We start from the raw sequence: 25,842 nt of genomic DNA on the forward strand, positions 1-25,842 counted from the left end.
GGGACGCCCCCTGGCGGTGACCAAGGGCCCCTACAGGGTTGAGCTTTTAAGCCCTATACCTGTGGTCCCCAGTACAACCAGGGCGGTCGCCCCCTCGTGGTCTGGAGGAGGCATGAGCCCTCCTTCTGTTTCCCCGGGCATCCTGGCCGGGTAGGAATCCCAGCCGGGTGCCACACTAGGGTGAGAACAAATGAAAAAGTGCTTCACTGCACTTTACACACACGTTCCACCTCAGATTGTTTGTGAAATGCAAAAAATACTATGAGATACCATTATTAAGTCACATGACCCCTATAAAAGTCATATGACACATGTATCGATTCTTAATGATAAAATTCTATATTTAATGCTAACCGGATTATACTATTGAAATTTGGCTGTAAATTAATGGCAATTAATGCCAGCTTGGTATTATAACTGGAGCCTGTAAGTCTAAAAGGATGAGCTTTGTTTTTAAAGACATAAGTTCATTTGACACACAAGTTAAAGAAAATAGTAGAAAGTAAAAAATTGCGGCCACACCCTGTTTCTGATTTTTGTCAGTTCTGCTGTAACTCATCTTTGTAGTGCATTATCTTGTTGTTGGCTTGCAAAATATAAAGGATCTCAGACTCTTAGTAATCAGTAGGAGAAGCAAGTCAGACCTGTTCTGAGTATTACAATACTTTCTTCTGTCTGCATGTTGTTACTTGACAATATTAGTCAACTTGCTATAAAAATGAATTGTCACTTTTTGCAGAGAAACACAAATTTGAACTCAACAACATTAAGCCAAATTAACTGTTAAGCTGCAAATGTTTCTTAGCATGTCTTGATGGAGATGCTAATAGAGCCAGCTTTGTGTCATTTTTTTAACTGTACTGTACATGAAAGACAGTTATAAGTTGTCCCTTTTTAAAAAAAAAAAAAAAAAAAAGTTTGTTTCTTGGTATCTTTTAGTCCAGCTTCTCCAGATGAAAAAAACTTCTTGTCTTATCATTTTAAATGAATTTTATAACTTGCAAAAAAAAAAAACTGCTATTCAAAATTACTATTACAAATATGTACCTAATTTCTTCAATTTTTTCTCCTGTTGTTTTGAATTTGAGAACTGATTTACTGATACAACCCCAATTCCAAAAAAGTAAGAAAAACAAGGAGTGATTTGTAAATTTACTTTAACTTGCATTCAAACAAAAATAGTATAAAGACAATGTATTTCATGTTTTACCTAATTAGATGCACTGTATTTTTTAGAACAATAGAACAATCTAGATGAAAACAGGCCCAACAAAGCTCACCAGCCATATGCATTCAACTCCTCCAAAGTAACATCAAGTCAAGTTTTGAAAGTCCCTAAAGTCCTTCTTTCCACCACACTTCTTGGTAGTTTATTCCTGGTTTCTGTGGTTCTCTGCATAAAGAAAAACTTCATAATGTGTTCTTGATAAACTTATTTTAGAGTAACAGTCTTGTTCCACTGTACTAATTCTCTTCATAATTTTAAACACTTCAATCATGTTCCCTCTTAATCTTCTTTTGCTTCAACTAAAAAGGCTCAGCTCTATTAATCTTTCCTCATAATTTATCCCATGTAGCTCTGGAATCAGCCTAGTTAATATTCTCTGGACTTTTTCTAGTGCTGCTATGTTCTTTTTATAGCCTGGAGACCAAAATTGCACTGTGACAATGCGGGTTCGGCTCCCTGCTCCCATCTGCTGTCCTGGAGCCCTTGAACCCTACCATGTCGGTAATGTTACCGATGAGCTTAGCAGCGAGGCACAACATAACAAGGGGATGGTGCAAAAGTGCAAGATGCTTTTATTTAAAACAAAACAAAAACAGTGTCCACAAAGTGCAGTGATTCAAATTCTTCAAATAAATAATCCAATAAAACCAAAATGAAAAGTTAAGGTTTAAAAATCAATAAATAGAACAAAAATAATAACCCTTTAAAAACTGAGATTTAAACGTTGGAAGCAATCTCTTTAAAACACAAAGCACGGTGAGTTTGTCTAACTAGTGACTCCCCTGCTTCTCCCTATTCAGGCTTTGCAACAGGGGGAGCCACTCTACATGCAGCTGACCTTCTTTCTCTCATTCGCACAGGTCTGGAGGCCTCCCGATTCCTGGCTTCGGTCGTGCACCCAACCCAGACCGGGACTTAGCTTCTCTCCAACAGCCAGGACTCTCACGCTGGAGATTATCTTCCTAAATCTCCCGACTCCCGCTGTCTACCACAGGCGAGTCATCCCCCCCCCCCCCCCCCCCGCTAGTCACTCCCGCTCCTCTCAAAATGATCAGCGGGAGCGACCACAATCAACTGCCCTAGATGTTAGATAAACACCTCGCGAGAGGGCCCACAGTCCAGCTGCACTCGAGCCTGCTCTCGCTCGTTCGCTCGATCTCCTTCGCTCTCTCTCTCACACCGGCTTTCTCCTCACTTCCTTCCAGCAACCTCCGTCTTTTCCTTTCTCTTTCATTTCATTTTTTTTCTCTCTCTTTCTGTTCATTTATCCCTCTAGCCTACTCGCGCTTCTATATATTGAGATGGCATAGCAGCTGTGGCAAATTAGCAGCCCCAAGAACAATCACGAATGCGGGCAGTCTCTCACCTGCGCACTTAGGTGAGAAATGCCCACATCGCAAATTGCCCTGAGAACTGCTGCAGCCACACAAGCACCACGCCCCCTTGCTAAGCCGCAAGCGCAGTGATTATTTATTTTAAAAACTGGCCTTTGATGGGAGCTGGGGACCCGCTATACCACATGCACACATTGCTCCAGATAAGGCCACACCAGTGCGTTATAAAGCTTGAGCAGAACCTCCTTGGACTTGTACTCCACATATCATGCTATATAACCTAATATTCTGTTAGCCTTCTTAATGGCTTCTGGACACTGTCTGCCAGTTGACTATTAAATTTCATCTGCCACAAATCTGCCCAAGCCTGTATGCTGTCCAAGTCCCTCTGCAATGATTCAACAAATTCCAGGTCCACCTACTTGACCAGCTTGTTATTTATCCTACTTGACCAGCTTGTTATTTATATTCCTATCCAAATCATTTATATATATTAAAAATAGCAGTGGCCCTAGAACTGATCCCTGTACAACGTTTTCCTTAATAATTCCTTCCATTAATTTATCTGTAATGCACATTAAGCTGTGCATTAGTTACTTAGTCACCCTTTTTATATAACAGGATAATATTTGCCTTTTTCCATTCCCTCAGAATTTCCCCAGTGTACAGTGACTTCCTAAAAATATGCGTCATGGGTTTATATATGTACTCACTAACCACCTTCAGCACTTGAGGATAAATATTATCTGTCCTGGCGATTTGTTTGATTTCAGCCTATTTAATCTAAGCAATATCTCTCCCTTTACAATTTCCAAATCACTCAATACCTCCTTAGTAGTCCCTTTAACAGCTGGGAGGTTATCTACTTCCTCACATGTGAACACCGGAGACAAATGTGAGTTTAGAGCATCTGCTGTTTCACTTTCTGTATTTTTAAATTCCCCATTACTATTCCTGAGGCACTTCACCTTCCCCTTAACTGTTTTTTTAACTACTAAAATACTGAAAGAATATCTTTGGTCATTGTTCACCTTATCTTCTATATTCCTCTCTTACTGCCTTTTAACTTCCCGAATATCCTTCTTAATGGTTTCATATGTTCTCATATGATCTTATGTGCCGTATACAGCTGTTTTTTAATTTGCATCTTTTTCAACTATTAATCCACTGCAGTATTATTTTAAATTTCAAATTCAGGTATGTACGTGTCCTGCATTTTATATAAAATGTTTTTAAACTTGTTCCACTGCTCCTTGATTGTCTCTACACTTCAAAGGTTATTCCAGAGCATTTTCCTTAGACTCAGCTGTGCAAAATGTGCCCTACCAAAGTTAAACTTAACAGTTTTAGTCTTTGCATCTGTGTATTATATTATGGTTACTTGACCCTAGTGGTTCAATCACCTCTACACTCTCAATTCTATACTGATTATTACAAAATACTAAATCCAGACAGGCTTCTCCCCAGATTGGTACTTTAACATACTGTTTTAAAAAACGGTCACTGATTACATCTTAAAACTCCTATTCTTGTTTTATGCTATTTTCAAGGCTAGCCCAGGTAATATTTGGATAGTTTAAGGTCCCCACGACAATGATATCCCCTGTAAAGTTGCTGTTTTCGTATTACTAAAAGAGTATTGAAATTACTATCTGCATTAGGCAGTATGTAACACACTCCTAAAATAAGGCCTCTTTCCCTAATGCTTTACTGACTAAGCCAGATGTCCTCACTAAGATGGGGCTCATCATCCAATTGAAGAGAAATTGCATTAAACTCTTTTTGACAAAAACAGCAACCTCACCTTTTTTTTTTGTTCTGACTATCCTTCCTAAAAATGTGTATCTCTTTGTTATACTCATTCCCATGTTTTTATTTAGTCAGGTTTCTGATATTGCTATAACATCATAATTATGCTCCACTGCATACAACATATTTTTGATACATCTAGTATTAAGGTAAGCCATTTTTAATGTGTTACTCATTTTACTTTTGCACTTAAATTTTGGGTTAGAATTTATGTTATTGTGCGTTTTTATTTTTACTTTATTGTTTGTTCTAAATCTGGCCTGTCCTAAACTCCCTGCCCCCCACCCCCTCAATTTCCTAGTTTAAGCAATCCCTGACTAACCTACTCATACACCTCTGCAATACATTGGTGCCTCTCTGGTTTAGATGTAACCTGTGGCAGCAGAACAGGTTCTGTCTGCCCCAAAAGGAATCCCTATACCCTTCTACCCTACACCAAGGTTTGAGCCACATGTTAAGCCTTCTAATCTCCTAACTCTTACCTGGACTGGTGCATGGCACCAGCAGAATTTCGGACTAGACTACCTTATTGATTCTACTCTTCAGCCTGACACATAACTCTTTAAATTTAGGTTGCAGAACTGACAGACTACCCTTATATATGTTATTTGTTCCAATGGACAAAGACAACTGGATCCACTGCTGCTACAGAACATGCAAAGGACCAGGTAGAGCACAATTCCTCAGAGTCTGCCTTTGTAATGCTGGTGCCAGTTCAGCACATAACTCCAAGAGGATAGACAGTTGTTATCATCTATAAATATGCACTTTCTTCTAATTCTTTCATTTGCGATGTCTTCTAACAATGCTAAAGCAGCTATGATAGTTGGAATAGTTTGGCCATTCCATGCACCATTATATTGTTACTCCTCCAGGGCTGCCCTTTGTCACCGATTCTGTTCATAACTTTTATGGACAGAATTTCTAGGTGCAGCCAGGGCGTTGAGGGGGTCCGATTTGGTGGACTCAGGATTGGGTCACTGCTTTTTGCAGATGATGTTGTCCTGTTTGCTTCATTAGGCCGTGATCTTCAGCTCTCTCTGGATCGGTTTGCAGCTGAGTGTGAAGTGGCTGGGATGGGAATCAGCTCCTCCAAATCCATGACCATGGTCGTCAGCCGGAAAAGGGTGGAGTGCCCTCTCAGGGTTGGGGGTGAGATCCTGCCCCAAGTGGAGGAGTTCAAGTATCTCGGGATCTTGTTCATGAGTGAGGGAAGAATGGAGCGTGAGATCGACAGGCGGATCGGTGTGGCATCCTCAGTGATGCGGGCTCTGCATTGGTCTGTCGTGGTGAAAAAAGAGCTGAGCCGCAAGGCAAAGCTCTCAATTTACCAGTCGAACTATGTTCCTACCCTCACTTATGGTCATGAGCTATGGGTAGTGACCGAAAGAACGAGATCGCGAATACAAGCGGCTGAAATGAGTTTCCTCCGCAGGGTGTCTGGGCTTTCCCTTAAAGATAGGGTGAGAAGCTCAGTCATCTGGGAGGGGCTCAGAGTAGAGCTGCTGCTCCTCCGCATCGAGAGGAGTCAGATGAGGTGGCTCGGGCATCTGATCAGGATGGCTCCTGGATGCCTCTCTGGTGAGGTGTTCCGGGCACGTCTAACCGGAAGGAGGCCCCGGGGTAAGACCCAGGACACGCTGGAGGGACTATGTCTCCTGGCTAGCCTGGGAACACCTCAGGATTCCCCAGAAAGAGCTAGAAGAAGTGGCCGGGGAGAGGGAAGTCTGGGCATCTCTGCTCAAGCTGCTGCCCCTGCCACCCGATCTTGGATAAGCAGAAGAAGATGGATGGATGAATTAAATTTGTAAACAATGTACAATTAATTTCAGTGTATTTGTTGAAGCCCGTGTCATGGATGCTAATATGAAAAAAAAAGGGAAGCAGCACAGTTACAGTAGCACTGCTTTGACGCTGGGTGCCACCTGTTTGCAAAAAAATGTGTGTGGCTTTACACCATGTCTAGTTTTTGTACATCTCAAAGTGAGCATGGAAACGGGCGTACACAACATTTTTGTGCATACACACCATTTATACATGAGGCCCCCAGTCTTTTAATGGCAAGGATGGATCAAGGCTTGCCAGTTTTCCAGATTCATAAGTGAATAATCCAGGACTTGGAGAAAAGTGTTTCCCAAAGAAAAAAATTGTTGGATTTTTAGCATTTCACTCTCTACATTGCATGCACAATATAATTAAAACATTAAAGAAATCCAGTCAAATGTCAGTGAGTAAAGGGGAAAGCCGAAAACCACTTCTAAATTTACATGATCTCCAGTCCCTCAAACATCCCAGTCCTAAAAGTTTCCGTCCTTTTGTAATGAATATCCTAATATAGGCTTGGGAATACTTCAGAAGCCATACATCAACACTGTCCAGAAGTGCTACCGTCTGCTCTTGGCTTAGTCTCATCCGATATGGAAAGTAGAACAGTGGAAATGTGTTTTTTGTTCTGGCAAATCAACATTTCAAATATTTTTTGGCAAAGACAGCACTCATATTCTCCAGCCCAAACAGAAAAAGAACCATCCAAGCTGTTATTGGGTCCAACAGCTGGCATCTGCCATGATATTGGGATGTGTCAGTGCCATTGGTATTGGTAACTTGCACCTCTGTCAGGGCAGCTTGTTTTTTGATGAAGATGTGTCCACAAAAGGAACTTTAACATTTAAGAATCTTTTTATGTTGGTGGACAAATTAATTCTGGAAATGCCTAAATTATAAGCCTTGATTTACATGTACACCCTACATTATTTACCAATGTGACATCCACTCATCACTCATGTTTCAAACATAAAAGTCAAAAAAGATCAATATGACTGAGGCTGGTCACCTCAACTTTCAATTCCTTAGCAGGGTCCAGAGAGAAGCCTATATCCCTGAGCTGTCTCATCGTTACCCCTGAAAGTGCTGTTCAGTTCTAATAGAATGAGAATGGCATGCATCTGAACAAACATGGAAGAGTTACTTTAACAGTAGAAGAACATACAACAAGAATGATTCAAATCAGTGTCCATACTTTAGTCTTCTCCCCAGTATAAGCAGGAGAGGGATGTCTGTGTAATTTAGTAGTGCATTGTCACAATTGCCTCTCTGAAATGCCATTGTGTCTGCACCTCTCAATGGTTGTATAGTGTCTACTACCTCTCTAAGGCTGTATGCTTTTATACTGTGGCTTGATGACTATTTTTAGTAAGTGACATTAGTGAAAATCCAAAAAAACTGTCAATTTATCCTATCAACCAGAACTTTAAGCTAATTATGAGATACACGTTAAACAACAAAATTCCCAAAAGCCAACATTTCACATTTTCTGACAGACATTTACACACTGGTTAGTTTATCTAAGCTTAAACATGAATCATTCTAAAAGATAACACTTCTGCCTAATGTTTGCTGCACATCTGCATGTTTCTTCCTGAGTTCTTTGTATTAGCATATTCATTTGCATCTAGAAGTGTGCAATATTGGCAAAAAATTATATCTCGATATTTTAAGGGACTTTGACCATAACAATAATTAGCAAATATCTTGCATCCTTTAAAAACATGTTTATAAAGGTCTTATTGATCTGTCTTGGTCTTGTTAATAGGATATTAATTGTAGCTTACTAATGAGATTAATGGAAACAATAGATAAAGAGAACAGATCTTATTTATTTATTAAAAACTGAAGTCAAATAACACAAAAGCATTAATCACCAGTAATACTGAGATCAAACAGTGCAAGTATGAGTAAAACATTTCAAAGTGACCTACAGGATTTACACAGAAAATTGCACTAAGACCAACAAGACTATTATAATGAAAATGTTTTAAACAGACACTTACTCTTAATGTAAACAAGATATGAATCCAAAGAGAATAAAATACTAATCATAATTGATCTACATGGATGAACATTATAGTTTGGATAAACATAAACTGATTTGCTGTAAGGTAAATTGTGCAGCATACAAGCAAGAACAAATCTAACATACTGTACTATATTGGAAAAATCAAAGATCCATCAAACACTGCACAGGAAAAACTATATCATTTGTAAACAAGTTCTGTCATATATTGCACAAAGATACAAAAAAATTAAATCTATAACATTTTTAAACAAATTGCTAACTTCAAGTTGTCTCGGATATTGCACAAAGATATCAGAAAAAAATAAAACAACTGTAAAATTCTACTGAGGAAACTTCAAGTTGTGTGACAGAAACACCATCTTTAGCTCACCCTTTCTTCATTCCTCTCATTTTTTCTAAAAAAAGTGCCATTTGGCTTTAACCTTTTCATCACTGATTACAACAGTTTTCATTATTCGATTAACCTTTTTCAGCTATTGTAATGGATACATTACCAAGGCTCCATCACCAAGTGATTCCCACTCAACCCCCCATTTTTCAATCAAAGGTCCAATCTACCGAATGACTAAACCATCTCAACATATTATAAACATAGTTTTCATTATTTACAGTAGGTCAATAATTTATCTGTTTATTGTAACTGAGCAAACAGACAGGCATTGCACAGTGTAAGTACTATTGTGTATGCTTGTGTACGTTTAAAGAAAACAGGTACACATAGTTACGTGTAGGGATGCTCCAATCAGGATTTTTAAGGTCGATACTGATCACCGACTTCATGTTACTTGATCATCCAATACCGATTCCAATTTTTTCTTTCCCTTTATCCCTTTAAAATCTTTTTACAATAAGCTCCTGTATAACCAGATGCATAGAAGCCTTATGTCCTTTTCAGGTGTTAACTGTTGATTTTTTATATCCTCAAAATGAAATTCTGTAGGCTTCTTGTTCAGTGACCATAGAAATAATATATATATTGGCGCAGTGGGTAGCGCTGCTGCCTCGCAGTTGGGAGATCTGGGTTCGATTCCCGGGTCCTCCCTGTGTGGGTTTCCTCCGGGCGCTCCGGTTTCCTCCCACAGTCCAAAGACATGCAGGTTAGGTGGATTGGCCATTCTAAATTGGCCCTAGTGTGTGCTTGGTGTGTGGGTGTGTTTGTGGGTGTCCTGCGGTGGGTTGGCCACCTGCCAGGATTGTTTCCTGCCTTGTGCCCCTGTGTTGGCCGGGATTGGCTCCAGCAGACCCCCGTGACCCTGTGTTCGGATTCAGCGGGTTGGGAAATGGATGGATGGATGGATATATAGCTATATATATTTTTTTCATACAATCAATTGACATTGGCAATTAAATGCTGCTTATATTTAAATATACTGTACATTCACGTATAGATTTTAATCATTTTGAATCATTAATTGCACTACAGCTTTGTTGCTGTTAAAATATAAATTTGTTATATTTATACAGGTGTGTTGTTTTTCTTCAGTGTATTAACTACACATTCATAATTCTTGAGGTGTAATTTTAAAATGTGGATCTGATCCCCTGTTCTTCAGCTTATGAGCTAAGTGTATGCATTTTAATGGCACTTGCTTATTCATTTGTTGAGCTGAGGAGTTTGAACTTGATGCCTCACCAAGGAGCTGGATTATATAATCACTGTGTTGTTCTAGGAATTTTAAGAGGGCCTGCTATATACATTACGGATCTTGTCGGCGGTTGCGCTGGAGTATGCCCTCCAGTTCTCTGACTGTCAGTTTAATTCCTACCTTCTGTTCTGCTCCTGGATTTTCTCTCATTGGATCAAGTGCGAGGGATGGAGGAGTTAACCTTGATAACCTTCGCTCACTTCAATACTCACATACGTATGATAAAGATCAATCAAAAAGACCTTGAGATACCTTCAAACTACTCCGTGAAGTTGGCCTTAATGAAAGTTTGGTCCGTAGCCAACAAATATTTTACATCCCACAACCTGAACTTTCTATTTATGTCAGAGACTTGGTTAAGTGCCAGCGACTCAATTTCTCCCCATGACCTCTCCCCTCCTGACTGTATCTTTTTAAGCTCCCCTAGAATCGCCGGTCAAGGTGGTGGCCTTGCTACTGTTTTTCAGAATCATTTTAAATGTAGACTTTTGACTCTAGACAATTTCTCCAGTTTTGAGGTTCATCTGTTTAAAAATTATCTTACAAATCCCATACTGGGTGCACTGGTTTATAGACCTCCTGGATGTAATGAGAGTTTTGTTCAGGAGTTATCAGAGTTCTTATCTTTCATGGTGTCCTGCACTGATAGAATGCTAATTCTAGGAGATTTGAACATTCAAGTTTGTTGTCTGACAAAACCAATTGTTAAAGAATTTCTAGATCTTGTGGACTCTTTTAATTTTACTCAGCTGGTGTCAAGTCCCACACATCAGGTAGAATATACATTGGACTTCGTTCTAACACTTGGCCTCTCTGCAAATAACCTTGAGATCTCTGATGCCGGTTTTTCTGATCACTTTGCAGTTGTTTTTGAAATTAAGTGTCATTTTCACTAAACCATAGCGCCTTTCACACAGTATAAATGCTGACACAGCACGGCAGTTCTCTGATTTCTTCTCTGACATTCGTTTACCCTTGGTGTTAGAAGCCCTCTCTGTGTGCTCAGATATTACAGATATGGTTAAGCTTCTCGATCTCACTTTTAAGGATACTCTGGATCTGCTCGCACCTTAAAGTTAGGAGAGCCAAGATAAAAGCCAGTGTTCAGCCATGGTTAAATGACACCATTCGTACGCTTAGACAAGAATGCACACAGGCTGAGCGGAGGTGGGAAAAGGACAAACTGCAGGTCTCTTATGAAATTCTCAGAACTTGCTGGAAGTTCTATCAAGAGGTTGTGAGAGCAGCAAAATCAAATATTTTATCTGGTCTAATTGCTAATGTTGCCTCGAGACCTAGGGTGCTGTTTAGCACCATAAACACTCTCTTAAACCCACCTGTCAGCAGCTTCCCTGAAAGTATGCCTGAGACCTTTGAGCTTTTTCTCAATTATTTTATAAATAAAGTCCAAGCCATTCGATCCAGCATTACTTTTCCAGGAGCTGATCACTGGGGGATTATATCAGCCCCTCTAATGCCAGTGTACAGCTAGTTTACTTCCTTTCAACCTATTAGTTGATATAATCCTGCGTATGAAACCTTCCAATTATCCGCTAGATATCAAACCCTCACGCCTATTTAAAGATACTTTCAGAAGTATTAGTCCAGTTGTTTTGGCTATTATTAACAACTGTCTAAAATTTGGTATAATGCCAGACAACTTTAAACATGTAATTGTTCAGCCTGTGCTGCATAAGCCCACACTACAGCTCTTTCAAACTATAGGCCTATTTATAAGCTTCCATTTCTGTCCAAAATTATGGAGAAAGTGGTTTATTTGCAGTTACTTTCATATCTGGAGGATAACGATGTATGTGATGTGCTTCAATCAGGTTTTAAAAAACTTCATAGTATTGAATCGGCTTTCCTGAAGGTGACAAATGATATTCTATTAACTTTGGGCTCTTCTGCAATCTTAGTCTTACTGGATCTTAGTGCGGCATTTGACACAGTGGACCATGGAGTTCTGTTAAAACAGCTTGAGGATGAAGTAGGCATTCAAGGCTGTGCATTGAAATGGTTTGAGTCCTACCTCATGTCTGTTAACATAGATGGGAACTTCTCTCAGCCAGCTCCTGTCCCACAAGGTTCTATCCTGGCTCCCCTTCTATGTTCCCTTTATCTGCTCCCCTTGAGGGCCATCTTTCACAAACATGATGTCGCATATCATTGTTATGCTGCTGATGATACACAGCTATACCTCAAAGTTAGGCCGGATATCTGTCAAAAAGTTGTTGAAATGCTTTGAGAATCTTAAATATTGGATGGCACAAAATTTCTTACTATTAAACGAAAATAAAACAGAGGTCATTATTTTTGGTCCTACCACATCTGCAGTTGAAATCGGCACTCACTTAGGCTCCTTGGCAGCAATGAATCACAGTGATGTCAGTAACTGAGGTATCATCTTCGAGTCGTCACTACATTTTGAACAACAAATCTCCATGGTAGTAAAGTCCAGTTTTTATCAACTGAGGCATATTTCTAAACTAAAATCCTTTTGTTTCACAGAAGGACTTGGAAACAGTCATTCATGCCTTTATTACATCTTGGCTAGATTATTGTAATTCCTTATATGTGGGACTGCCCAAATCTGCTCAGTTGTGCCTTCAGCTGGTTCAAAATGCTGCAGCTAGATTTTTAATTGGGTTGAGAAAAAGGAATCATATCTCCCTCATTTTAGCCTCTCTCCATTGGCAACCGGTGAAATGTCACATTGATTTTAAAATCTTTAAAGCCTTGCATGGTCTCGCTCCAAAATACATCTGCAACCTCCTTCACCCTTATGCGGCACCGAGAGCATTGAGATCATCTGGACAACTACTCCTTGTAGTTCCTAGATCTCAACTGAAGTCGAGGGGAGACAGAGCTATCTCAGTTATTGCTCCTAGCCTTTGGAATGACCTGCCTTTCCACATCAGGTTTTCATCCTCTATCGAGGTTAAGACCTACTTGTTTTCTTACGCCTTTCACTGTGTATGATGGTATTGGTGTGGATGTTATAATTGGTTGTTTTATTATTCTGCTTCTGCATGATTGTTTGCATTATGTTTATTTTAATGCTTCTTTGTACAACACTTTGGTGCAACTTCTGTTGTTTAAAAATGCTTTTATAAATAAATAATCTAATTTAATATAAAGTATCTTTTCTTGCTGTTTGTCTAATGTAGATGATTTGACTAGTGTGTGTCAGAGGGCAATGCTAAAGAAACTGGAAATCATCTCAACTAATGACAGACATCCATTACATGTAGAACTAAACTTCAGTAAATCAGGAAGGATTGTTGCTTTGAAAACCCACACAAATCGCTCCAGAAACTCCTTTCTTCCTAGTGCCATACGACTTTTCAATAAGAAATATCGGAGATAATGTTTAAGGTTTTGATATACAGTAATCCCTCCTCCATCGCGGGGGTTGCGTTCCAGAGCCACCCGCGAAGTAGGAAAATCCGCGAAGTAGAAACCATATGTTTATATGGTTATTTTTAGAATGTCATGCTTGGGTCACAGATTTGCGCAGAAACACAGGAGGTTGTAGAGAGACAGGAACGTTATTCAAACACTGCAAACAAACATTTGTCTCTTTTTCAAAAGTTTTAAACTGTGCTCCATGAAAGACAGAGATGACAGTTCTGTCTCACAATTAAAAGAATGCAAACATATCTTCCTTTTCAAAGGAGTGCAAAGCAAGCAGTCAAAAAAAAAATCAATAGGGCTTTTTGGCTTTTAAATATGCGAAGCACCGCCGGGTACAAAGCTGTTGAAGGCGGCAGCTCACACCCCCTCTGTCAGAGGCAGAGAGAGAGTTAGAGAGAGATAGAGAGAGAGATAAAAAACTCAATACGTGCCCTTTGAGCTTTTAAGTAGTCGAAGCTCCGTGCAGCATGTCCTTTCAGGAAGCAGCTGCACACAGCCCCCCTGCTCACACCCCCCTAGTCAGCGCAAGAGAGAGAGAGAGAGAGAGACAGAGAGAGAAAGTAAGCTGGATAGCTTCTCAGCCATCTGCCACAAGCGTCCCTTGTATGAAATCAACTGGCAAACCAACTGAGGAAAGCATGTACCAGAAATTAAAAGACCTATTGTCCGCAGAAACCCGCGAAGCAGCGAAAAATCCGCGATATATATTTAAATATGCTTACATATAAAATCCGCGATGGAATGAAGCCGCGAAAGGCGAAGCGCGATATAGCGAGGGATCACTGTATATCCTGTTACCTTTTTTTTTTTGGTATAGATAAGTTTTATCTAACTGCCTTACCTTAACCTTTCTTATTTCTATTTGTATGTTTTATTTCATTCTGTCTGTTACTTGTTATTAGATGCAACTGAGAAGGCAAATTTCATGTTTTCCTGTGTAAACATGACTAAATAAAGAAACCTAACCTAACCTAACCTAACCTAACCTAACTGGGACAACTCCCCTGATTCCTTTTTATCAGTTGAGTTTACTACTCTGAAGCAGAGTGGTGGCTCTGAGGCTAGGGATCTGTGCTGACAATTGAAAGGTTGCCGGTTCAAATCCTGCAAATGCCAAACGTGATTCCACTTTGTTGGGCCCTTGAGCAAGGCCCTTAACCTGCAATTGCTCCATCCTGGGCATGAGATTAACCTGCAAGTAGGTCCTCGGGGGTTATTGGCAGGATTGGCACTCCAGCCACTGTAACAAACCTCACAGTTTCACCCCATTTGAACTTATGTGGTGCTGGGGTGTTACCCATTGCACGGCTGTGCTTCGGTCCTAATTTGGGATCCTGAGGTGGTTTGTAGTGTGGTGGGTGCTGCAATGCGCTGTATCAGTGCATGCTCTCAACTTCTTTCTTATTACTCCACTTTCTTAACCGTAAAGAAATTAATATTCCAGTTGCCTCTCGTTTACTACTATGCAACTTTGCTGCAAAATTAAAAAAGAAACAAAAATGGCAGTGGCTCAACTACTGTACTGTAATACCTTGTGTAAAGCAGTACTGCAGATACATTATCGTAAAGCTTAGAAAAGCAGGGGCTGAAGTGATCGGCTTTTGTGATTGGCCAATTTACTGATCACCAATCAAGTTTTTTTTAGTGAAAATTGTCTGATTTAGATTGGCTACAAATCGATCTGAACATCGCTAATTAGGTGTCATTTCACTGACTTGTACTTGCAGACAGTAGCAGTAGTGACACAGCAGAACAGTGAACACGAGCATGAGGTGATCCTGCAGATTGGGGATCATTTGTTGCCAAAACCATTTTCCTATACTACCTATGCCAGTAACAAGCACTACCCTAAATATTCCTCCCGTTGAAGTGCCACTGCTTTTCTTATCACCCTGGAATGGGTAATTGTTATAGTAATGACAGTGCAGTCATTTTCCAGTTTACTGTTTCCAAGTCACCAGGAAATCAATCGAGACTGTCGGCAATTGGCTGTCCCTAACCTGGGAGGCAGAAATGTAGACCTTTGGTAACGTAGAACAGTGGTGAAGATGAACAGGGATCTATGTATTTGTCAGTTCTCTGTCTATTACAAATCTGTCCAAAGTGATGCTGTGCTAGCATATTTTGACTGATTATGGGATGCTAATGTGCAAATGCCATGTCAGCATGGCAAGAAAATGCAGGTGCCTACTGAAAGAATGGTGGAATGTTGCAGAGTGATGGTTGGAGTGGTGTAATGTGTGCAGCTTTGGAATGTCCCTGGAATTACAGGGTGTGCATTTTAAAATCAATTTACTGTTTTCACAGAATTACGTACAAGTTGGCAACATGGAAGAAAACAGAAATCCTCTTCTCTGTATATCCCAGACTACTAAAGTGAGCTCAGCTATAGCATGTAGGTACTTTTTTATGTTCTTTGGAACACTTATTGTTCTGGCTGGTAACTAATTCTAACATTAATGTGGACAGCTTGAAAAGCCTTCACAAATAAGGCAGGTCAAACTGGGTCAGATTATAAAACTGGATTTTTTTTGTCCCCTTAATGTAAATGTGAGTTTTTACCCACAAAGATCTAATTTAGAAGGAGTGTATCTCCTCACGAAAGAGACCTCTTCAACATGCAGTTGACTTTGACTACAGACACCTAAAGAGCACACTTTTACACATGGTGTTGAAGCCTTAGAGTGTCAGCATACTGTAGGCTGCGGTGTTACACCTTAAAAGGAATGGAGTAGCGAAAAAAAGGAAGGCTGGTGTTCTGCTGCTTCAATGCATTTTAATCAGTGAAATTCTAATACTACTTGCTGGGGTTTGTCTTACGTGCTTTATAGACCACTGTCTTGCATGCCTGGCAACACTCAGACTGATTAGTTCTTTAGGAAATGCACATGGTCTCTACATGCTATTATTTTTGTTATTTGTGAAATGATTAATCCATGATTTCCTGTCTTCTCTAACTCATATTGCAATTATAAGTTATGACATGCTTGTGCCACATTTATCTGTTTTATTCTTTCCATAGGGCTGTTCAGAACGATAATGTGTGCTCTGCCAGTGGCTCAGATCACCATAGGTAAACCAGTAGTTATTTGTTTTACCAGGGAGTTGTGTGTGTTTAGTGTTTTTTTTTTTTAATTATAAAGCTTTTCTCTCTTAATGCTCTTCCTCAGGTTCAATCTACTTGAATTCCTGCCCTGTCCAGCATTATATCCCCATCTATTTGATTGTGTCAGGAGTGTTTTGTCTTGTAATGGACTTCCTGTCTTTCTTCCACTTTGGCAAGGAAGCAGAGGTATTTGGGTCCAGTGCAAGGGGAGGGTCAACCGTGTGCAATGGGCTGCTGTCTCTGTTCATGGTTTGCTGGTTCATTACAGGTACGTGCAGTCTGATTTCACATAACTCTGTATGTGAAAATCCAGCAATTTTCGATCTGGGCTATTATGTGTGTAATGTGTGGCAAACATTGGTGTAGTAAGCGTGTACACACTCGTGTCAAGAACATGTAATAAAAAATATTATAAAACATGTAGATTCAAGAGAGTAATTTGTCACATGCATAATTGTATCTTCCCATGGGCTCACTACCTATGGCAGGGGCCAAGGAGGTCGGGTGCAGTGTGAGTTGGGTGGTGGCCGAAGGCGGGGACCTTGGCGGTCCGATCCTCGGCTACAGAAGCTGGCTCTAGGGACGTGGAATGTCACCTCTCTGAAGGGGAAGAAGCCTGAGCTAGTGCGTGAGGTTGAGAGGTTCTGGCTAGATATAGTTGGGCTCACCTCGACGCACAGCTTGGACTCTGGAACCAATCTCCTTGAGAGAGGCTGGACTCTCTACCACTCTGGAGTTGCCCCCGGTGAGAGGCGCAGAGCGGGTGTGGGCATACTTATTGCCCCCCGACTTGGAGCCTATACATTGGGGTTTACCCCGGTGGACGAGAGGGTAGCCTCCCTCCGCCTTCGGGTGGGGGGACGGGTCCTAACCGTTGTTTGTGCGTATGCACCGAACAGCAGTTTGGAGTACCCAGCCTTTTTGGCGTCCCTGGAGGGGGTTCAAGAGGGCATACCTTCTGGGGACTCCCTCGTTCTGCTGGGAGACTTCAATGCTCACGTGGGCAATGACAGTGAAACCTGGAAGGGCGTGATTGGGAGGAATTTTCCCTCCCGATCTGAACCCGAGCGGTGTTTTGTTATTGGACTTCTATGCTCGTCACGGATTGTCCATAACGAACACCATGTTCAAGAATAGGGGTATTCATATGTGCACTTGGGACCAGGACACCCTAGGCCTCAGTTCGATGATCGACTTTGTGGTCGTGTCGTCAGACTTGAGGCCACATGTCTTGGACACTCGGGTGAAGAGAGGGGCAGAGCTGTCAACTGATCACCACCTGGTGGTGAGTTGGCTTCGATGGTGGGGGAGGATGCCAGTCAGGCCTGGTAGGCCCAAACATGTTGTGAGGGTCTGCTGGGAACGTCTGGCAGAGCCCCCTGTCAGAAGTAGCTTCAACTCCCACCTCCGGCAGAACTTTAACCACGCCCCGAGGGAGGTGGGAGACATTGAGTCCGAATGGGCCATGTTCCGTGCCTCTATTATTGAGCCAGCTGACCGGAGCTGTGGCCGTAAGGTGGTCGGTGCCTGTCGTGGCGGCAATCCCCGAACCCGTTGGTGGACACTGGCGGTGAGGGAGGCTGTCAAGCTGAAGAAGGAGTCCTACCGGACCTTTTTGTCCTGTCCATGGGGAGGCCATGGAGAACGACTTTCGGACAGCTTCGGGGAGATTCTGGTCCACCGTCCGGCATCTCAGGAGGGGAAAGCAGTGCAGTGTTAACACTGCATATGGTGGGGATGGTGCGCTGCTGACCTCGACTCGGGACGTTGTGCGTCGGTGGGGGGAGTACTTCGAAGACCTCCTCAAGCCCACTAACATTCCTTCCAATGAGGAAGCAGAGCCTGGAGACTTGAAGGTGGGCTCCCCCATCTCTGCGACTGAGGTCACCGAGATGGTCAAAAAACTCCTTGGTGGCAGGGCCCCAGGGGTGGATGAGATATGCCCGGAGTTCCTCAAGGCTCTGGATGTTGTAGGACTGTCTTGGTTGACACGTCTCTGCAACATCGCATGGACATCGGGGACAGTGCCTCTGGATTGGCAGACCGGGGTGGTGGTCCCCCTCTTTAAGAAGGGGGACCGGAGGGTGTGTTCCAACTACAGAGGGATCACACTCGTCAGCCTCCCTGGAAAAGTCTATTCGGGGGTTCTGGAGAGGAGGGTCCATCGGATAGTTGAACCTCAAATTCAGGAGGAACAGTGTGGTTTTCATCCTGGTCACGGAACAGTGGACCAGCTCTACACCCTTAGCAGAGTCCTGGAGGGTGCATGGGAGTTTGCCCAACCAGTCTACATGTGTTTTGTGGACTTGGAAAAGGCGTTCAACCGTGTCCCTCGAGGAATCCTGTGGGGGGTGCTCTGGGTGTATGGGGTACCGGACCCCCTGATAAGGGCTGTTCGGTCCCTGTACAACTGGTGTCAGAGCTTGGTCCGCATTGCCGGCAGTAAGTCGAACCCATTTCCAGTGAGAGTTGGACTCCGCCAGGGCTGCACTTTGTCACCGATTCTGTTCATAACTTTTACGGACAGAATTTCTAGGCGCAGCCAGGGTGTTGAGGGGGTCCGGTTTGGTGGACTCAGGATTGGGTCACTGCTTTTTGCAGATGATGTTGTCCTGTTTGCTTCATCAGGCCGTTATCTTCAGCTCTCTCTGGATCGGTTCACAGCTGAGTGTGAACCGACTAGGATGGGAATCAGCACCTCCAAATCCGAGATCGTGGTCCTCAGCCGGAAAAGGGTGGAGTGCCCTCTCAGGGTGGGAGGCGAGATCCTGCCCCAAGTGGAGGAGTTCAAGTATCTTGGGGTCTTGTTCACGAGTGAGGGAAGAATGGAGCGTGAGATCAACAGGCGGATCGGTGTGGCATCCGCAGTGATGCAGGCTCTGCATCGGTCTGTTGTGGTGAAAAAGGAGCTGAGCCCTAAGGCAAAGCTCTCAATAAGTTCCTACCCTCACCTATGGTCATGAGCTGTGGGTAGTGACCGAAAGAACGAGATCGCGAATACAAGCGGCTGAAATGAGTTTCCTCCACAGGGTGTCTGGGCTTTCCCTTAAAGATAGGGTGAGAAGCTCAGTCATCCGGGAGGGGCTCAGAGTAGAGCCGCTGCTCCTCCGCAACGAGAGGAGTCAGATGAGGTGGCTCGGGCATCTGATCAGGATGCCACCTGGACGCCTCCCTGGTGAGGTGTTCCGGGCACGTCCAACCAGGAGGAGGCCCCGGGGGAGACCCAGGACACGCTGGAGGGACTATGTCTCCCGGTTGGCCTGGGAATGCCTCGGGATTCTCCCGTAAGAGCTAGAAGAAGTGGCCGGGGAGAGGGAAGTCTGGGCATCTCTGCTCAAGCTGCTGCCCCCGCAACCCAACCTCGGATAAGCAGAAGAGGATGGATGGATGGATGGATGGATGGATGGATGGATGGATGGATGGACATGCATAATTGTACATCTATATCTATAATGGAGAGTTGGGATCCGTGTGGCTGTGTTTGTGTGTTTGTGGAGGGACGGAGAGTTAAGGCGGGTGTTGGGGTCACGTGATCATCTCCCCTCCCATTCACCTGATTTCATTCACTTCATTTCACTCCGAGCTGAGCTCCACAGCTGACGCGGTTAGTCCTTTCTCCTTTACTGATTTACTGTTTAGTAGATGTGGTACTTACTGAATAGTATTTTTTCCTTTAGTGTTTCTTAGTGTTGAGTAGACGCGGTGTGCCTGTGTTCCCGGCGGTGTTGCGGTTTATTGTTACTTTCTACTTCGTTTTTGTACTTTAGTGTTTAATAATAAATAATAATAATTCATTACATTTATATAGCGCTTTTCTCAGTACTCAAAATACTGAGTGATACTTAGCTGATAGCAGTGTAGAAGCAGCACAGCACAACGGAGCCGGTAGGACAGGCGGGTATGGTAGCGTAGGTGAGCGGCGATAGCAAGCAGCAGGAGGAGGAAGCAGGATTTGGATGTTCCAATACACAAACAGTAACGCTTGGTAATTTCAGGCGTGATCGCCCCGGAGCCATAAGCCATAAGCCAGGTTAGTATGAACATCAGATCAGTTCCCGTCGTAGAGTACTGTAAGATGAAATGGGAGCAGATCAGCATGCTTTGTTTCCTTACAAACCTCCCATAGTTTATGAAGACGCACAGCAACAATTAAATCATGCAGATTCTGGTGTATTCGCAATTGCATTTGCTGTGTGTATTTCTTTAGGTATTCTCCCAAGTGATCAAGTTTTTACTATTTCTTCAATGCGAAATCACTTACAAATAATTTTTGTTACTAGACAATTGCTTCCATTCCCTGTCGAAAGTAGCCGACGGGCGACACCAGTTACAAGTATTCAGTGCGTTCAAAGACCTGTACGAAGTACGGCGACTAACACAGTCACTCATAAAAGGGAACGAGGCGATTAAACGGATCTCAAGACACGTCTTCTAGGTTGGAAAAAAAGCGCTTGCTTGCCAAAACCATATAACCATATATATACATAGATATATACATCTATATAAATAAAAATGTAAATGTTCGTTTGTTCAAAACCTTAAATCTCCGAAAGTTCTTCACCGATTGCTTTGAAATTTTGACACAACGTTGCATTCGAATACGCGCGTGTTTTTATATAGATCTTATATAGATGTCACACCTGTGACAGGTAAAAACATGCTTTTTTTGAAAACACAGCGCCATCTGTTGGACGTAAAAGCAAAACACGCTATACTAAATATTTTACGATTCTATTTCAATGTTTCGATCAAATACATTTGTAAGTACGTGAATAAAGGCAGAGACATGGCAGTTATTGTCGTGCAACCAGAAAGAAGTGATAGGAATGCGGTCATACATATTGATGAAATCGCACAGTATTAGGCTGGAAGATACATAAGCAGCAATGAAGCTGTATGGTGAATTCTTTCGTTTCCCATACATGAACGAAGTCCAGATGTTGTTCACTTAGCAGTACATCTAGAAAATGGACAACGCGTTTATTTCACAGCTGCAAATGTGCAACAAATAGCTCTGAATCCACCGGCTGCAACGTTAACTGCTTTCTTTACGTTATGTCAAAATGACGCGTTTGCGAAAACACTGCTGTATTCGGAAGTGCCTACATATTACACATGGAATGCGAGTAGAAAATTATTTGAACAACGCAAACGAGGAGAGCGAGTCAACGGACAACCTGGCATATTCAAAGAAACTACGATAGGCAGACTGTACACCGTGCATCCCAATCAAGATGAATGCTACTTTGTTCACATGCTGTTGGTAAATGTGCCCGGTCCAACGTCTTTCCAGCAATTGAGAATTGTCAACGGCGTTACACGTGCCACTTTCCGAAGTACATGTCAAGCTCTGAATTTATTGGAGAACGACCGACACTGGGATGTATACATTAATGACGCGTGCAACACGTCACATCCAAATCAAATTCGTGCATTGTTTGCAATCATATTGACCGCCTGCTCTCCTTCATCTCCAACACAGTTATGGGAGAAATATAAATCGCACATGGCTGAAGATATTTCCCGTCGAATACGCAAGTAAAATTCAAATATAAACATGGATTTCACGGCAGAAATCTACAACTAAGCGTTGATAGTAATTGAAGATTTGTGCATAGAAATCGCGAACAAAGTTCTCAATCAATTGGGAATGCCATCACCGAATCAATCTGCTGCTGCTTCGTTCGATGTAGAATTGCGTCGTGAACAAAATTACAACACGGGTGATCTTTTGTCGTACGTGCAATCAAATATACCTAAGCTAACGCTTCAGCAAAAAGGCATTTGCGATCAAATAATGCAAACTGTCAATAACGGGGTTGGAGAAATCTGGAAACTGGGAACGGAAAGGTGCCGGTTGATCTGACCTCAGGACGAATTTCATTGCCTCATAACTTCTGCAATTTAGTTACGTCAAAAGAAGAATTGATTGAAAAAGTATTTCCCCATATTCAAACCAATTATAAGAATCACGATTGGCTGAGTGAACGAGCTATTCTTTCGGCAAAAAACAAACACGTCTACGAACTTAACAATATTATTCAGTCTAACATTCTGCACAGACAATGGAACAACAAAAAATATTGTATACCCACAAGCATTGTGAAATTAAGCATATTTGAAACGTGCGCTTTCTCTTTTCTTTCTTTTCCATTTAACCAGACTGAGCCACAGCAACGCGTGGCCGAGTACAGCTATATATATATATATATATATATATATATATATATATATATATATATATATATATATATATATATATATATATATATAATATACACTATATATACACATACAGAACATGTACATAATAAATAAACTATACAACCCCCCCCCCCCCTTGATCATACTGACTTAGTCACCTCCCCCACCCCACCCCCCAACTTGCTATATAAACCCAGCATATGCCAACTTAAAAAGGACATATACACAATGATTAAACTATACAACCCCCCCCCCCCTTGATCATACTGACTTAGTCACCTCCACCCACCCCCCCCATCCCCCATACTGAATGTGTTGCTATATATTGCCTTTGATTCTTGTAAATCTAAGCATTATCCTCTGATGAAGACCCCTGGTAGGGGTTGAAAGCTCAGGAATAAAAACTACTTTATGATACGTGATTCATTTTTTTCTCCCTTTGTGGATCTCCAGCTGCAAATATGCAAACCGTATCACAGACCTTCTCTTCCATACATACTGTACACACATATATCTATGCTAATTAATAAAAGACAAAGCCCTCACTGACTCACTGACTGACTGACTGACTCACTCACTCACTCATCACTAATTCTCCAACTTCCTGTGTAGGTGGAAGGCTGAAATTTGGCAGGCTCATTCCTTACAGCTTACTTACAAAAGTTAGGCAGATTTCATTTCGAAATTCTATGTGTAATGGTCATAACTGGAACCTGTTTTTTGTCCATATACTCTAATGGAGGAGGCGGAGTCACGTATCGCGTCATCACGTATTACGCCTCCTACGTAATCACGTGAAGTGAAGACAAGGAAGAGATTTACAGCACGAGTCAAACGCGGGAACAAAGGTAAATGACGTTAATTGTTGAGTGTCTTTTAATACTGTGTAATTGTTGAGTGTCTTTTAATACTGTGTAAGCATATATATTAACAGATGTGCAATTAAACGTGTGCATTTATGGGGTGATTTCTCAGGCTTACAGCTTGAAGTGATCACTTGAGTGAAGGCAGCTTCACAGAAAAACTGATCCTTAACAAACTGTTATTGGTATATTTTACCTCAGTTTTAAAAGGTTTTCTTTTCTTCTTAATAAAAATTTAAAAGCAGAACTTTGCCGGTGCGAACCGCGGGGATTTGAGCGACTGACACATACAGACATATTCATGAGTGCAGGTACTTCGGAAACAAAGCACCGTGTAAACCTAAAGTTTAAATTAAGTTCATAGACCTACAAAAGGTTGCCATTGATTTGAGGCAAGATTGCTTTTCTCCTGTACAACTATACTTTGCATTCTCAAGAGTGTGCTTGCACAGCTTGGTCATATTACAACCGGAGTGCTGAACTGACAAACTGGTATACAAACAGAACAATCATAAAAACAGGATTAAATAAAAAGGCTGCTTCCGTTGGCGAAGCAACGAAAAAGGAAGACCTTATATGACGTTCGTTTATAAAACAGCGGAGAGGCTGTGTGAAGTCAGCTACACAAAAAAACAGATCCTTAACAAATTGTTAGTGGTATATTTTACCTCAATTTAAAAAGGTTTTCTTTTCTTCTTAATAAAAATTTAAAAGCAGTACTTCTCCGGTGCCAAGCGCGGGGATTTCAGCGACTGACACATACAGATATATTCATGAGTGCAGGTACTATGGAAACAGAGCACCGTGTAAACCTAAAGTTTAAATTAATTATTAATTAATTAATATTCCAACCGGAGTGCTGAACTGACAATAGATAGATAGATAGATAGATAGATAGATAGATAGATAGATAGATAGATAGATAGATAGATAGATAGATAGATATATATATATATATATATATATATATATACAGTGGTGTGAAAAACTATTTGCCCCCTTCCTGATTTCTTATTCTTTTGCATGTTTGTCACACAAAATGTTTCTGATCATCAAACACATTTAACCAAACGTGTCAAATATAACACAAGTAAACACAAAATGCAGTTTTTAAATGATGGTGTTTATTATTTAGGGAGAAAAAAAATCCAAACCTACATGGCCCTGTGTGAAAAAGTAATTGCCCCCTTGTTAAAAAAATAACCTAACTGTGGTGTATCACACCTGAGTTCAATTTCCGTAGCCACCCCCAGGCCTGATTACTGCCACAACTGTTTCAATCAAGAAATCACTTAAATAGGAGCTGCTTGACACAGAGAAGTAGACCAAAAGCACCTCAAAAGCTAGACATCATGCCAAGATCCAAAGAAATTCAGGAACAAATGAGAACAGATGTAATTGAGATCTATCAGTCTGGTAAAGGTTATAAAGCCATTTCTAAAGCTTTGGGACTCCAGCGAACCACAGTGAGAGCCATTATCCACAAATGGCAAAAACATGGAACAGTGGTGAACCTTCCCAGGAGTGGCCGGCCGACCAAAATTACCCGAAGAGCGCAGAGACGACTCATCCGAGAGGTCACAAAAGACCCCAGGACAACATCTAAAGAACTGCAGGCCTCACTTACCTCAATTAAGGTCAGTGTTCATGACTCCACCATAAGAAAGAGACTGGGCAAAAACGGCCTGCATGGCAGATTTCCAAGACGCAAACCACTGTTAAGCAAAAAGAACATTAGGGCTCGTCTCAATTTTGCTAAGAAACATCTCAATGATTGCCAAGACTTTTGGGAAAATACCTTGTGGACTGATGAGTCAAAAAGTTGAACTTTTTGGAAGGCAAATGTCCCGTTACATCTGGCGTAAAAGGAACACAGCATTTCAGAAAAAGAACATCATACCAACAGTAAAATATGGTGGTGGTAGTGTGATGGTCTGGGGTTGTTTTGCTGCTTCAGGACCTGGAAGGCTTGCTGTGATAGATGGAACCATGAATTCTACTGTCTACCAAAAAATCCTGAAGGAGAATGTCCGGCCATCTGTTCGTCAACTCAAGCTGAAGCGATCTTGGGTGCTGCAACAGGACAATGACCCAAAACACACCAGCAAATCCACCTCTGAATGGCTGAAGAAAAACAAAATGAAGACTTTGGAGTGGCCTAGTCAAAGTCCTGACCTGAATCCAATTGAGATGCTATGGCATGACCTTAAAAAGGCGGTTCATGCTAGAAAACCCTCAAATAAAGCTGAATTACAACAATTTTGCAAAGATGAGTGGGCCAAAATTCCTCCAGAGCGCTGTAAAAGACTCATTGCAAGTTATCGTAAACGCAGTTATTGCTGCTAAGGGTGGCCCAACCAGTTATTAGGTTCAGGGGGG

General features: G+C 41.8%; 2 protein-coding genes across 4 annotated transcripts in view; both read left to right on the top strand.

Annotated features, from left to right (window-relative positions):
- The window catches only part of LOC127527217 (transmembrane protein 272-like), a 242,432-nt gene that overhangs the window by 86,874 nt on the left and 129,716 nt on the right, over positions 1-25,842 (top strand). The window lies entirely within an intron of this gene.
- Positions 1-25,842, top strand: part of LOC114648783 (transmembrane protein 272-like) — a 48,845-nt gene that overhangs the window by 5,661 nt on the left and 17,342 nt on the right. The window contains exons 2-4 of the mRNA XM_028798035.2: positions 15,598-15,685; positions 16,313-16,363; positions 16,461-16,664. Of these exons, the coding sequence (XP_028653868.2) occupies positions 15,619-15,685; positions 16,313-16,363; positions 16,461-16,664 (322 nt within the window). The 5' untranslated portion in view covers positions 15,598-15,618. The remainder of the gene's footprint in view (positions 1-15,597; positions 15,686-16,312; positions 16,364-16,460; positions 16,665-25,842) is intronic.

The sequence above is a fragment of the Erpetoichthys calabaricus genome, chromosome 3, assembly GCF_900747795.2.
Source record: "Erpetoichthys calabaricus chromosome 3, fErpCal1.3, whole genome shotgun sequence".
NCBI classification, from domain to species: Eukaryota; Metazoa; Chordata; class Cladistia; order Polypteriformes; family Polypteridae; genus Erpetoichthys; species Erpetoichthys calabaricus.